This window comes from Hypanus sabinus, chromosome 14 (genome assembly GCF_030144855.1).
Source record: "Hypanus sabinus isolate sHypSab1 chromosome 14, sHypSab1.hap1, whole genome shotgun sequence".
NCBI classification, from domain to species: Eukaryota; Metazoa; Chordata; class Chondrichthyes; order Myliobatiformes; family Dasyatidae; genus Hypanus; species Hypanus sabinus.
The window spans coordinates 102,638,662-102,654,864 of record NC_082719.1 but is presented as its reverse complement, the minus strand read 5'-3'; the positions used below and the strand labels follow the sequence as shown (position 1 = coordinate 102,654,864).

The following is a 16,203-nucleotide window of genomic DNA, read 5'->3' as shown; positions in this document are numbered from 1 at the left end:
AAAATTGGATCAACCATGATAAAATGGTGGAGCAGCCTCGATGGGCCAAATGGCCTAATTCTGCTCCTATATCTTGCAGTCTTACAGTCTAACCCCTAACTTAGCTCTAGTCTAATCACATGACAATTTACAATGACTGATTAACCTACCAGTTAGTACGTCTTTGGACAGTGGGAGGAAACCGGAGCACCTGCAGAAAACCCGGGTGGTCAAGGGTGAACATACAAACTCCTCACAGACAGGGGCAGGAAATGGCTAGCACCAGGAGCACTGATACTAACAAAGATCATGGAGCATTACAGCACCGTATAGGCTCTTCAGCCCACAATGTGGTACCAACCACTTAACCTGCTCTAAGATCAATCTAACCCTTCCCTCCTATATGGACCTCCATCTTTCTGTCATCCGTGTGCCTATCTAAATCTCTTAAATTTCCCTAATGTATCTGCCTCAATTACCAGTCCAGCAGTGGATTCCACACTTGCACCACTCTGTGTTTGAAGAAAACCTAGCTCTGACATCATCCCCCTGTACTTTCCTCCAAGAAGGTAATTACACAGTACACAACCTTGGTGATGTCTCTTAAAATTATGCCCCCTTGTATTAGCCCTTTCCACTCTGGCAAAAAATCTCTGGCTATCCACTCTGTCAATGCCTCTTATCATCTTGTACGCCTCTATCAGGTCACCTCTCCACCTCTCAGCCTGCTTCACTTCAAAGAGAAAAGTAGGAGTCTAAGCAGGGGCACTCTCCAATCAGGGAGGAGGTGACAAGCTACATCACTGCATAGTGCAGAAATGGTGGACAGGAAGGCTCTTCAATGGATAGTGAGATCCATCAGACACATCACTAGCACCAGCCTACCCACCACCAAGGACATATAGACAGAAAGATGCCAGAGAAGGGCCAGTGACATCATGAAGGATCCCACCCATCCTGCACATGGACTGTTTGTCCCACTCCCATCAGGGAGGAGGTTATATAGCATTCACACCAGGACCACCAGACTCAAATACAGTTACTTTCCCCAAGCAGTGAAGCTGATCAACACCTCCTCTCACTGACCCATTGATGCACCATCAATAACTCTAGGAGACTGGAAGTGAATGATAGGCCTTTATTAATGGTGAAAAGGGAGCACAACCATGTTGAAGACTGAGGGAGGAGCAGTGCCCCAATCGCCTTTATACAGGGGTCTGTGGGAGGAGCCACAGGAGCAGTCAGCAGAGGGGCAGTACCAGACAGGTATACATAGTTTACCACACCCACCCCTCCACACCTCCAACCACCACCACCTTATCATTTCCTGTCAGAGTCACCTTGTGTACAGACACTCCTGTGCCTAGCATCACTTTACGGACATACAATCAATCTTTGTATATAAGCTATCTTATGTATTTATATTTATTGTGTTTTATGGTTTTATTATTATTGTGTTCTTTATCTTATTGTGTTTTTTTGTGCTACACAGATCCAGAGTAACAATTATTTCATTCTCCTTTACACTTGTGCACTGGCAATGACATTGAACATTGGATCTTAAGTCCTGAAAAGCCCTGTGGTGCGAAGTTCCACGTTCCTGCCACAGTTTGTTGTTTTGCTCCTCGTTAAATAGACTGGGATCTTCTAAACAACTATAGTGTGCTCAGCAGATCTGTGGCATCTTGCGATACGCTTAGACAGCACTTGTGGGACACTGGCATTGAGGGAAGGATAATCATTGTCCCCACTACGAGCTCTCACTTGTGCTTCCGATGTCCCCGAACCACAGGGGAGATGCATCTGGAGCAAATCCACAGGCCTTTTTCAGCACATTATTCTCTACTCACTCAGAAGGAGCTGATTACCTTTCTGCCTGAGTACACAGCCTCAGTGTTGTCTCTCAGGGGTATGAGCTAGATCACGTGGTATGTGCACAGGTGTCTGATATTGACAGGAGTTCAGTGATCACCCGAGTGCAGAGGGAGAGACGCAGAACCAGAATGAGCATTTCACTGGGTTTTAGTAAGAACTGTTCAGAACAGAAGAAAATAATAAATACAAGACCAACAGGTACACTAACTAAAAACTAACACAGTCACTGCAGCTCGAAATCAGCAACTTAGAACTAAACTAATACCACTCCTTTAACAGCGCCTATCTAATCTTTTTTCCTGGAACGTGGAAAGCAGAGAGTGTACTTGTTGCTGATCTTCAGTCGAGACTTGACAAGACTGAAGTGTACAAGATGATAAGAGGCTGAGATCAAATGGATAGCCCGAGACTTTTTCTCCCCCAGGGCAGAGATGGCTAATTCCAGGAGACATAATTTTAAGGTGATTGGAGGAAGATATAGTGGGATGTCAAAGGTAGGTTTTTTACACAGAGAGTGGTGGGAGTGTGAAGCACCCTGCTGGGGTGGTGGCAGAGGGAGATACATTAGGTACATTCAAGAGACTCTTAGATAGGTACTGATCACAAAGTACTTCAATGGGTGATTAGGACATCATTGGGACTCAACTAACGAACCAGGAGACAATCTACAACTCACGATGCCTATGGCATGCTCGCAACGTCATTAAAGATCCATCCTGTCCCAGACACTGTCTGTTCAATCACCTGCCATCTGGTAGGAGATACAGAAACTTCTTAGCCAAGAGAGTTAGACTGAAGAACAGTTTCTTCCCAAGGGCTGTTGTGTAGCTGAATAATGCTACACCCCAGCTTGCCAATGACCTTTGAGTTTTCTGGACGATCAGCCACTTGTTGCAGGTAAATATGGGAATTTTTTTTAAATTAAGCCATACCACATGCATTGTAAATATCTGTTTTGCTCAGACTGGAGTAGCACCACAATCTTGTTTCTTGAGCAATGACAAGTTCTGCTCTGTTCAATTAATGATAGAAACATAGGGAAAGGTGTAATAGGGAAAGGTTAGATTGATCTCAGAGTAGGCTCAAAGGTTGGCACAACATTTTGGGCTGAAAACCCTGTACTGTGTTGCAATGTTCTACGTTCTGTTTAACTTGGCCTGTTTATTATTGTCACATTTACCAGTGTGCAGAGAAAAGGTTGGTCTGCACACCATTCATACAGATCCATTAATTACAATGGGCCTTCGAGGTAGTACATGGGCAAATAAAAGGAGTAGTTTCATTTGTCACACGTGCATCACAACGTTGAAACATGCAGTGAAACATTGTCTTGGTCAAATCAGCGAGGATTGTGATGGGGTAGCCCACGAGTGTCGCTGCTGTCTGTAAGGAGTTTGTATGTTCTCCCTGTGTCCTGGCTTTCCACCAGGTACTCCAGTTTCCTCCTATGGGTTAGGGTTAGTGAGTTGTGGGCATGCTATGTTGGTGCCAGAAGCATGGTGACACTCGTGGGTTGCCCCCAGCACGATACTCAGACTGCATCGGTCATTGATGTAAACGACATATTTCACTGTACGTTTCCACGTTTCGATATACACGTGGAAAATAACGCTAATCATAGCTTTAATCTTTGATCTTTAATGCTCATCTTTTATCTTTATCTCTGCAGTTTCCTGCGGTCATGGGCAGAGCAGTTGCCATGACAACTCTTTATGCATTCAGATAGGATGCTTTCGGGTGCATCGAAATAATCACTAAATCACAGGTTGGCCATTTTATACAGATATGGAAATACATACCTTCATAAAGAGGGCAATGAACCTTTGGAATTTGCTGCTGAAGAGATGTGGGGGAGGAGCAGTCCTGTGCTTATTCAAGAACAAGAATGATAGACTTTAAATATTAAGTGAATTGAGCATTATCAGAATCAGATTTATTCATGGCTACTCAGTGGCCACTTTATTAGGTACACCTATACACCTGAAAATATCTGATCAGCCAATCATCTGGCAGCAGCTCAATGCATAAAGGCATGCAGATGTGGTCAAGAGGTTTGGTTGTTGTTCAGATCAAACATCAGAATGGGGAAGGTATGTGATCTGAATGATTTTGATCGTGGAGTGATTGTTGTTGCCAAACGGGTTGGTTTGAGTATCTCAGAAACTGCAGATCTCCTGGGATTTACACACACAGCAGTCTCAAGAGTTTACAGAGAATGATGCGAGAAACAAATAAAAACATCCAGTGAGCAGCAGTTCTGTGGGTGTAAATGCTTTGATAACAAGAGAGCTCAGAGGAGATTGGTTAGACTGGATCAAGCTGCCAAGAGGGCAATAGTAACTCAAATAACCACGTATTGCAACAGTGTTGTGTCGAAGAGCATCTCCGAAAGCACAACACGTGGAACCTTGAAGTATATGGGCTACAGCAGCAGAAGGCCATGAACATACACTCACTGGCCACTGACTGTATGTTGCAAAAGTTGTTTTGTGGTAGCTGTGCAATACAAGACGTAAGAAAACCATGATTTGCAGATGATTAAATAGATGATGCAAATGAGGAATAGTGAGATAGCGTTCGTGGACCATTCAGAAATCTAATAGCGGAGGGGTAGAAGCTCTTCCTGAAATGTTGAATTAATGTGGGAAAATGGAGCTGCGGTCATAAACCTACAGAAGGATAGAACAGGCACAAGAGGCAGAATGGCCTTCTCCTTCCTGACCCTTCTTAATTAACCACCTTGCTGCCAGCATGTAGAAAACTGAAATTCAGTTTGACGAGTAGCTTGAGGCAAACTGACATAATGCAGTCAGAAATCCTGATCAAAACTCCAGTCAAACTGAGACCCAGAGGGCCCAAAGGATGGGGACTACATTAACACAAGAGAGTCTGAAGGTGCTGGGAATCCTGAGTAACAAGCACAACGCACTGGGGAGCTCAACGAGTCAAGTAGCATCTGTTGAGGCCTTCCATTGGTCCGAATCAACCATGGATGTTGTGTCCTAGTTGTCTACATTGTTGGTGCAGTACTGACAGTACATAAACCAGGGCAGTGTGATATGGAGAACAAGCTGATCCCCATGTGGCAGGCTCCCCCTCTCCAATGCAGCTGATGAATCAAAAGGGACAGCAGAGTTTGGCACCAGCAGTGTCACAGGATTTGCCAGTCAGTGTTGAACTCAACATAGAACTGCCTTGGGAACTCCCCCTCCAGATATTTTCTTGGGGTTTACTCTTGGAATGTTCCCTATGAATGGATATAGCCACAAGGCAGCAGAGATTTGAGTTCAGAGTTTTCCTTCACATATGTGAGCTGCCAACCATGGCTGACAAGTCCTATCTGCTGAAGTGACTGGTTTTAAGGAACCAGTAACCCATCTGCGCACCTTCTCCTATCAATAGAAATGGTTCTGCCAGGCCTGGTAGCTAAGCCACAAGTGAAGCCAGGAGCTGAACTTGATTGTTAGAGGCTATTCGAAATGCACGCCATTGAGAGCATTTAATAGGTAGTGAGGGTTTATCCCCACGACCTCCCCCAGGTGTCCCAACCTTAATGAACTGGCACCATCTATGGAGTGGAATAAACAGTCAATGTTTCGATCTAAGACCCCTCATCAGGACTGGAAAGGAAGCGGGAAGGGAGAAGCCAGAATAAGGAGGGAGGAGTGGAAGGTGTATAAGCTGGCGGGAGGTAGGTGAGACCAGGTAAGGGGGAAAGTGAGAGGGTACTGGGGAGGGATTAAGTGAGAAGCTGGGAGGTGATGTGGAAGAAGAAAAGGGCTAAAGAAGAAGAAGGATTCTGATCGACAGGAGAGTAGAGAAAGGAAGGAAGAGGGAAACCAGAATGGGGAATAGAAAAGAGAGAAAGAGGGGGGGGTGAGGAATTACTGGAAGTTGTAGGAATAAATGTTCATGCTGTCAGGTTGGAAGCTATCCAGACAGAGTGTTGCTACATGTTTCCATTCCAAGATAATTATTTTAACTGCTCGATGTTATTTCAGGTACAATCAGGGAAAGTGTTTGGAAATTTACTATGAACTATTTTTTTCTTTCAGGAAGAACCTCAGATTGGATTAAGGGTCAGCTGTTGCTGTAACACTGCAGATATAAACAGTACATCTCTCAGAGGGCTGTACGGTGCAGTCACAGAGTGAGGAAGACAGCCACGTGTCTGCTCTGTTGTTGCAAGCCACCATGAGAATTCCAGCAGGCTCTCAACATCCCCAGAGAGTTCTCTGAAGCCATGCTGAGCAGAAGTTAATCCTCTTTGGCAGGGGACTGTATAGTTTGTCTAACTGCTCATTGAGACAAAAAAAAAATCTAATAGTTTTTCGGATGAAAATAAACATCAAGGTCCACTGTGACTAGGGAAATGGCTGAGAATTTTGACTGTGCCACCCATGTCCATGGATTTGATCTAGGTGCTCGTTACATTGACTTGCAACCTCTGGGTTATGGCGCCAATGGACTGGTATTTGCAGCCATCGACAGCCAAAGCTACCGAAAAGTCGCAGTGAAAAAGATCACTATCAGTGACGCCCGAAGCCTCAAGCACGCTCTGCGGGAGATCAAAATTATCCGGCGATTGGACCATGACAACATTGTAAAGGTTTTTGAGGTTCTGGGCCCTAAGGGAAGCGATATACCTCAAGACATTTATCGGTTGAGTGTGGTTTACATTGTCCAAGAACACATGGACACTGACCTTGCTCGCCTCTTGGAACAGGGACCCCTTTCAGAGGAGCATGCCAAGCTCTTCATATACCAGCTGCTTCGAGGACTTAAGTACATACACTCAGCCAACATACTGCACCGAGACCTAAAGCCGGCCAATATCTTCATCAATACCGAAGACCTGGTGTTGAAAATTGGGGACTTTGGATTGGCAAGGATTGTGGATCCACATTACTCCCATAAAGTAAGTTCATGTTTTAAACTTATTTGTTGCTTGAATGAGGATGGAATGGTATTGATATAATTGTCTCCAAACTGAGCAGATAGTAGAGTCAACTGGTAGAAGAAATTTAATCAAAATTCAATATTCAAGATTGTTTACTGTCAATTTTAATTCACAAGTGCAAAAAGTGTTACTCCGGATCCCTTGCAGAACCACAATATGGTGGGGTTGCACAATAAGATAAATAACACTAAGAACACTATATATATATATCAAAGTCAAAGTCCTTTCCCGAGCCTTTGTGGCTCATCAGGGCGGTGCTTATGCCGGTTTCTGTGGTGTGAAGCGACTGAGAGTACGAGAACCCTCCCCCCCCACCCCCCAGGATAGGACGCCAGTCTGTCACGAGGTTGACCCCCAGCATTCTTTTGCTGGTATGCATTTTTCAGCTGGATAGACTGGAGCATTATGTGGTTCAGTGCCTTGCTCAAGGATACACACTGCCTCAGCTGGCTGGGCTTGAACTCATGACCTTCAGGTCACTAGTCGAACACCCTAACCACTTGGCCACGTGCCGCATATATATATATACACACACACACACACACACACACACACACACACACACACATATATATATAGTTTTCTTTATCTTATTCTGATTGAGATTATGTGTGTGTGTGTGTATGTATGTATGTATGTATATATATATATATATATATATATATATATATAAACACACATACATAATCCCAGTATCAGGGTTAATATCACTGGCATGTTGTGAAATTTGTTGTATTGCAGTACATAATAACAACTGTAATTTCCAGTAAGTGTATTTTTTTCATTAAAAATTAAGTAAGTAAAGAGGTGATGTCATGAGTTAAATGTCCATTCAGTAATCTGATGGCAGAGTGATTGAAGTTGTTCCTTCTATGTACAGGTACAGTACATAAGATTTTTGATTGGTCAGGGCATGAAGGGAGCTGGGAGAAGGCAGGAGACTGGGGATTGGTCAGGGCATGAAGGGAGCTGGGAGAAGGCAGGAGACTGGGGATTGGTCAGGGCACGAAAGGAGCTGGGGAGAAGGCAGGAGACTGGGGATTGGTCAGGGCATGAAGGGAGCTGGGGAGAAGGCCGGAGACTGGGACAGAGAAGAAAATTGGATCAGTCATGATAAAATGTTGGAGTAGACTCAATATGCCAAATGGTCTAATTGTGCTCCTCTATCTTATGGTCTCATGATCTTATAAGATAGCTAATAAACGTAGATTGATTGTGTGTCCATAATGTGATGCTATGCACAGGGTGTCTATGCATCAGGTGACAGACAGAAAATGATGAAGTAGTAGGAGTCTACACTAGACAATTTGAGATGTTGCACTTTGGGAAGAAAAACCAATGAGCAGTAGGGCACTGAGGAGTGCGGTTGAACAGATCTATGAATACAAATCCATAATTCCTTGTACGTTGCATCACAGGTAGATAGAGTTCTGGCTTTTGGCACATTGGCCTTCATATATCAGAGCACTGAGTACAGCAGTTGAAGTTGTGTAGAACAACCGCAAGACCCACTTTGGATTATTGTGTGTAGTTCTGGTCACCTACCTACAGGAAAGATGTCAGTAAGACTGAAAGAGTGCAGGGAAAATTGACTAGGACATTGCTGGAAATTGAGAACCTAAGTTATAGGGAAAGGATGAATAGGTTAGGACTTTATTCCCTGGAGTGAAGGGAGATTTCATGAAGGTATCAAAGTAATGAGGGGTATAAATAGGGTAAATACAACCAGGCTTTTCCATATAACACTACAGCACAGAAAACAGGCCCTTCTAGTCTGTGCCGAAACTTTACTCCACTAGTCCCATTGACCTGCATGCAGTTCATAGCCCTCCAGACCTCTCCAATCCATGTATCCATCCAATTTGGCAGGCAGTAGTTCTGCCTGCCAAAGGGTCTCAACCTGAAACATTGGCTTTACTCTTTTCCATAGATACTGCCTGGCCTGCTGAGTTCCTCCACCATTTTGTGTGTGTTACTTGGATTTCCAGCCTCTGCAGATTTTCTCTTGTTTGTTTTTCCTCTGAGATTGAATGAAATTAGATCTAGACATTATGGGTTAAGGGTGAAAGGAGAGAATGTTTAGAGGAACATGAGGGGGAATTTTTTCACTCAGAGGGTGGTGAGAGTGTGGGATGAGCTGCCAACAGAAGTGGTGGATGTGGGTTCGATTTCAGTATTTAAAAGAAGCTTGTGGGTATAGATTTTTTTATAGGGTATAGTTTTTTATATATAAAAATTATTCATATCACAACATGCAAATTAATGTAACCTACATGAATATAGGGTAAGGAGTTTGTTAATGTGATTCAAATATAATATATTTGGTATTATTATATCTTTCTTTTGTTTTAGAATATGTATTTTCTTGAACTTGGTATTCTTCTATGTAGAAATTAGTAAAAATATTGAAAAAGAAAAGAAGTTTGGAAAATACATAGATGGGAGGGGTATGGAGAATGATCGTCCTGCTACAGGTCGGTAAGACTAGGCAGATTAATAGTATGGCACAGACTAGATGGGCCAAAGGGCCTGTTTCTGTGCTGTAGTGTAGTACTCTAAGATCTATGACTAGATCTCTTCAACAATTCAACAGTTATAGCAAAAATAAAGTTGGAGGTTAAAGTACAGATATGGAATAAAATATGCCTAAATGCATAAATACCAGCATGTAATATAATTATATTATAAAATTACATTATGAAAAGTGGTTTAAATACTTAGAGTGCAGTTCAGAGACTGAGGTAATAGAAATAGGGGGCTTGGGGTGATAAATAGAATGATTGATCAGGTCAGCTGGCTGGGGGAAGAAACTTTTACGATGGTGTGAAGTTTTTGTTTCAATAAGCCTATGGTGCTTTCCAGAAGGAAAGGTAGTTTGCTGGGTGAATCATGTCCGCAATCATTTTCCTTCTTGTGTTTTTGCCCTGGACACATACAAGTCCTGCAGTGATGGTAGACTGCAGCCAATGGCGTTTTCTGCTGACCGGACTCTTTGCAGTTGTTTTTGTACATTACGAGAGGATGCTGCTCCAAACCAGGCAGTAACAGCTGATGTGAGGATGCTCTCTACGATAGCAGTGTAGAATTACACCAGTATGTTCTGGCCAAGATGGAATTTTACCTAATGCTGCAAGTAGTGCATCTTCTGCTGAGCCTTTTCATTAATGAAGGAGATATGGTTCTCCCACATGAGGCCCTGTGAAATAATGATGCCCAGGAACCTGACTGTTGAGACAGTGCTAACTGGAGAATTGCTGATGATGAGTGGGTGGAGAGGAGACACAAATCCCCTGAAGTCAATATGCATCTCCGTGATTTTGAGTGCGTTCAGCAGCAAGTTGTTGTGATTACACCAGGACGCTAGCTCCAAATGTGGCCAGACCAAAGTTTTAAACTGCTGCAACATGATGCCTCAACTACTGTATACACTTCTCCACACTGTATTCCATTTGCCTCTTCTTTACCCATTCCCCCAATCTGTCAATGTCCTTTGGACGTGGATTATGCTAATTTACTGAGGCTTCTCGAGATAAATGGAATTCAATGAGATGATGGCTGATATGGGTGTAAATTCAATCCCGCCATATTGTGTGTAGTTCTGATCACCTACCTACTGGAAAGATGTCAGTAAGGTTAAAAGAGTGTAGACAAAATTTACAAGGGTGTTGCTGAAAGTTGTGCTCCTGAGTTATAGAGAAAGTTTGAATAGTCAGGGCTTTATTCCCTAGAGCAAAGAAGATTGAGGTGAGATTTGATAGAGTTATACTAAATTATCAAGGATATAGATAGGGTAATTGCAAGCAGGTTTTTTCCACCAAGGTTGGATAAGACTGGAACTAGAGGTCATGGGTTAAGGGTGAAAGGTGAAATATTTAAAGGGAACATGGGAGGGTAACTTCGTCACTCAACAGCTGGTGAGTGTGCGGAACAAGCTGCCAGCAGAAGTGGTGAATGCGTGTTTGATTTCAACATTCAGCTCAATGGCACCAAGCAGATTACCAGTTCAGCACAGACTAGGGCCTGTTTCGGTGCAGTAGTATTCTATGATTATCCATCCATTACCTTCAACACAAGAGATTCTGCAGATACTGGAAATCTTGGAAGAAATGCTGGAGTTTATTTTGCCCTTTTGGAATCAGAAGCAGGTTTATTGTCACTGGCACATGCTGTGAAATCTGTGGCTTTGTGGTACCTCACATTGGTCTGCACTGATCTCCATCTGCTGTTTCCGAGTCTTTTGGTTGGGGTGAGGGGCTGTGCTAACAGGGGTGGGGGAGCAGTTTTATTAGTCAGCTAGTTCCTTCAAATTAAAACACAAGTCAGTTGCAAGTTCAAACATTTTATTAATCTTAGCCAGTAAAGATAAAGTAACAGGCTTTTTTACCATTAAGGTTCAAGATTCAGGACTGTTTAATGTCATTCCAGTACACAAGTGTAAAGGAGAATGAGATTATTGTAACTCTGGATCTAATATAGCACAAAAAACACAAAAGATATGTAGCATCTATGCCCCCAATTTACCCCCGTTTGCCTAGGGTGAACCTAGGGTTGCCCCGCCAACAGTGCATTACTTTGGTGTAAATATGGTGTAATGCCCCCCCAGTACATGCTCACAACACAAATATCAGACAATACACCAAAGGCGAGTAAATAATTGCACTTTATAGTTATTTGTTAGTGATGGGTTAGTAGAAACAGATAACCTGAAGGTGCCAAATCAGTAAGTCCGTCCTCCTCGGCCACTGTCTGAACCGCCGACTTCCTGTATCCACTGTCCGCTCCTGACACGTCCGTCCTTCTCGGCCTCTGTCTGAACCACCGACTTCCTGTATCCACTGTCCGCTCCTGACACGTCCGTCCTTCTCGGCCACTGTCCGAACCGCCGACTTCCTGTATCCACTGTCCGCTCCTGACACGTCCGTCCTCCTCGGCCACTGTCTGAACCGCCGACTTCCTGTATCCACTGTCCGCTCCTGACACGTCCGTCCTTCTCGGCCTCTGTCTGAACCGCCGACTTCCTGTATCCACTGTCCGCTCCTGACACGTCCGTCCTCCTTGCTCGCCTCCCGAAAAAGACCACGAACTCCAGCTCAGCTCACGCATACAAGATAGCATAACAATTCTCCTCTGGTTAGTTCCCCCCTTACCTGCGGTCATAACCCAAACATTCCAGCTACAGAAACCCATTAAGTAACATTACAGAGAAGCCATTTCATTATAACAATACAGAGAAGCCATTTTGTTAGCCTGAACAGCTAACACCACAGTTAATGGTACTGAGAGCCCTACAGATAAAAAAAACAATAATAATTACAAAAACACACAATAAATATTAATGCATAGGATAGCTTATATACATAGATTGATTGTATATCCATTAAGTGACACGAGGTTATATATAAGTTGTCTGATGGGAAATAATTACATAGTTGTGGAGATAATGGGCGGAGGTGTTGATCAGCCTTACTGCGTGGGGAAAGTAACTGTTCTTGAGCCTGGTGGTCTTGACATGGATATTATGGAGCCTCTTCTCTGATAGGAGTGAAACAAATAGTCCATGAGCAGGGTGGCTGGGATCCTTCATGATGTTACTGGCCCTCTTCTGGCACCTTTCTGTATATATCCTTCACAGTGTCCTTTATTGAGAAGAGAGAGAGCCTGTGATGTGTTGAATTATCGGGTGAACGATCAGTTTTTGTTGTACTGCAGATCATGGTCTTTCTTGGAGGCTTTGCTATTGCTTGCTTGCTGGGTGAAGGGTGCTGATGCTTTTTGCTGAAGTAAGTGGGGGGAAGGTTGATGCTTTGCTGCTGCTAGTGTGTGGGGGGAGTAGGGGGGCTTTGGGGTTCTAACATTTTTACTGTCACTCATTCTTTGGGGCACTCTTCTGCTTTTGTGGATGTCTGCGAGGAACAAGAATTTCAGGGTGTATATTGTATACATTCTCTGATATTAAATGGAACTGTTGAACTATATGTCCTTGATGGTGGATAGGCTGGTGCTGGTGATCTGTTGGGCAATTTTGACTACCCATTGCAGATCCTTGCTGTTAAGTTATTAATAAAATGTGTTGAGAACTTTAGAACACAGTAACAGTGTAGTTAATGTTTGAGACTATTACCAACTTTGAATGACATAACAACTTCTATTTCTGTAACATGTGTGAAGATGTAAAGATACCAAGGCAAAGCAAATTAATGCAAACCTGGATTTTATGTTAATTTATTTAGAGATACAGTACAGAGTAGGCCCTTCTGGCCCAATTAGCCTCCGCACACAGCAACCCCCAATTTAATCCTAGCATAATCACTGGACAATTAAGCTACTAACTAGATACGTCTTTGGACTGCGAGAGAAAACCTGAGAACCCAGAGAAAACCCACACGTTCCAAAGGAATAATGTACGGTCTCCTTACAGATGATGTTGGAATTGAACTTCAAACTCTGACACCCCTGAGCTGTAATAGCATTGCGTGATCCAATACATTACCGTGGCACCCAGCCCACTAGCTCCACTAGCTTTTGGGGTGGCATAGTACTGTGGTGGTTAGCATAATGCTGTTGCACTGACCAGGTTCAATTCTGCTGCTGTCTGAAAGGAGTTTGTACATTCTCACCATGACCACTGGGGTTTCCTCCAGGTGCTCAGCTTTCCTCCCATATTCCAAAGACGTACATGATAGAGTTAGTAAGTTACGAGCATGCTACATTGGTGCCAGAAGCGTGACAATACTTGCGGGCTGCCCATCACAATCCTCGCTGACCAGCCTCAACACAAACAATGCATTTCATGATACATCTTGATGTTCCGTTGTACTGTATGTGTGATAAATAAAGCTAACCTTTGATCTTTAATTTTTTCTAAACTTCCTAATCTATGCAGCATCCACTCAAGGACCACTAGACTCAAAGACAGTTGTTTCCCCCAAGCTGTCAGGCAGTTCAACACCTCCACCCACTAACCCACCCCTCCACACCCCCAACCACCACGAGATACACATCGCCTAGTGGCACTTTAGGTAAATACAATCTGTTTATGTATAAAATCGTTGCTTGTACGTTGTGTTTAACAGGATTACTTTTATATTCATATTAATTTTGGGTATTTTTGATGTTTTTTATTTTGTTATCTATGCTTATTGTGACATTCCAAATCTCCTCAATCTCCTCTGAAGTACAGCTGCTGTCATGCCTTCTAATTGCATCAATATCTTGGGTCTAGGATAGATCTTTAGATACAAGACCAAATGACATAGGAGCAGAATTAGGCCATTCAGCCCATCAAATCTGTTCCAGTATTCATTCATGGCTGATTTATTATCCCCCCAACCCTATTTTCCCACCTTCTCCCCAAAACCTTTCCCACCCTAAAACCAATCTAGAAATATAGAACCAATCAACCTCTGCCTTAAATATACTCTATCACTTGGCCTCCACAGCTTTCTGTGGCAATGAATTCCACAGATTCACCACCCTCTGATGAAAGAAATTCTTCATCATCTCTGTTCTAAATTGATGCCCCTCTTTTCTGAGCTGTGCCCTCTGGTTCTAGACTCTCCCACTAAAAGAAAAATCCTCTCCATGTCCACTCTATTCAGGCCTATCAATATTTGACAAGTTTCAATGAGATCCCCCCTCATTCTTTTAAACTCCAGTAAGTACAGGCCCAGAACTATGTTGTGTTCCTCATGAAATCAGTGATAGAATTTACTTGCAGATCTTCAGAGAGTGATTGACGTAAACAAGTGCATGGTCCAAGTAAAGTTTATTGTCAAGTTGAGTTTATCATTGATATGCTGAAGTTCAGTGAGGTAAAAGTACAATGAAAAGTTTGTTTGCAACAGCATTACAGCCACAGACAACACAGAGAATATAAATTACACAAGAATATAATAATAGGAAGGATATGGAAGCTTTAGAGAGGGTGCAGAGGAGATTTCCCAGGATGCTGCCTGGACTGGAGAGCGTGTCTTATGAGGACAGGCTGAGTGAGCCTGGGCTTTTCTCTTTGGAGTGAAGGCAGATGATTCATGACTATAGAGGTGTACAATATAATAAGTGGAATAGATCGAGTGGAATGCCAGCGACCTTTTTTCTCAGGACAGAAATGGTGAGTATGTTGGGGCATAATTTTAGGGTGATTGGAGGAAAGTATAGGGAGGATCTCAGAGGTAAGTTTTTTACACAGAGAATGGTGGGTGCATGGAACGCCCTGCCAGGATGGTGGTAGAGGCAGATGCATTGTGGAGATTTAGGAAACTCATATAGCCATGTGGAAGAAAGAAAAATGGAGGTGTAGGAGGGAAAGGTTTGATTGTTGGACCTGTTTGTTTAATTCTTAGAATAGACTGTTTAATTGTTATTTTCTTTGCAGTTGAACAATTAATTGTCTGCTTGTATTTTATTGAATTGAATTGTCTATATTTCTTACATCTTTCACATACATGAGAAGTAAAAGTCTTTACGTTATGTCTCCATCTAAATGTGTAATGTGCAATCATAGTAATTTATAATAAATAGAACAGTCAATGTAACATAGAAATACACTCAAATCAGTGTGAGTTAATCAGTCTGATGGCCCGGTGGAAGAAGACTGTGTCCCGGGGACTGTTGGTCCTGGCTTTTATGCTGTGGTACTGTTTCCTGGATGGTAGCAGCTGGAACAGATTGTGGTTGGGGTGACTCAGGTCCTCAATGATCCTTTGGGCCCTTATTTCCACACCTGTCTTTGTAAATTTTCTGAATACTGTAGTGGGAAGTTCACAACTACAGATGTGCTGGGCTGTCCGCACTACTCTCTGCAAAATCCTGCAATTAAGGGAAGTACAGTTCCCATACCAGGCAGTGATGCAGCCAGTCAGGATGCTCTCAATTGTGCTCCTGTAGAAAGTTCTGAGGATTTGGGAGCCCATACCAAACTTCCTCAACCGTCTGAGGTGAATAAGGTGCTGTTGTGCCTTTTTCACCACACAGTCAGTGTGTACAGACCACATGAGGTCCTCAGTGATGTGGATGCTAAGAAACTTGAAGCTGTTTACCCTCTCAACCCCAGATCCACTGATGTCAATAGGGGTGAGCCTGTCTCCATTCCTCCTGTAGTCCACAATGAACTCGTTTGTTTTTGCAATATTGAGGAAGAGGTGACTTTCTTCACACCACTGTGTCAGAGAGATGACTTCTACTTTGTAGGTTACCTCATTATTGTTTGAGATGAGGCCAATCAATGTAGTCATCAGCAAATTTAATTAGCAGATTAGAGCTGTGGGTGACGACACAGTCATGGGTATACAGGGAGTAAAGGAGGGGACTCAGTACTCAGCCCTGAGGGGCTCCTGTGTTGAGAGTCAGAGGGGTGGAGGTGAGGGAGCCCACTCTTACCAACTGCCAAC

The 16,203-nt window shown here is 43.2% G+C and overlaps 1 protein-coding gene across 5 annotated transcripts in view; it reads left to right on the top strand.

The window, feature by feature from the left end:
* LOC132405029 (mitogen-activated protein kinase 4-like) overlaps nt 1-16,203 on the top strand; it is a 93,218-nt gene that overhangs the window by 18,949 nt on the left and 58,066 nt on the right. For 2 of the 5 annotated variants that reach the window (XM_059989727.1, XM_059989728.1), the window contains exons 3-4: nt 3,524-3,619; nt 5,910-6,772. In XM_059989727.1, coding sequence (XP_059845710.1) covers nt 6,227-6,772 — 546 coding nt within the window. In that variant the 5' untranslated portion in view covers nt 3,524-3,619; nt 5,910-6,226. Of the gene's footprint in view, nt 1-3,523; nt 3,620-5,909; nt 6,773-13,872; nt 14,925-16,203 lie in introns of those variants that run through there. The other 3 variants (XM_059989729.1, XM_059989731.1, XM_059989732.1) reach the window with 2 other exon arrangements.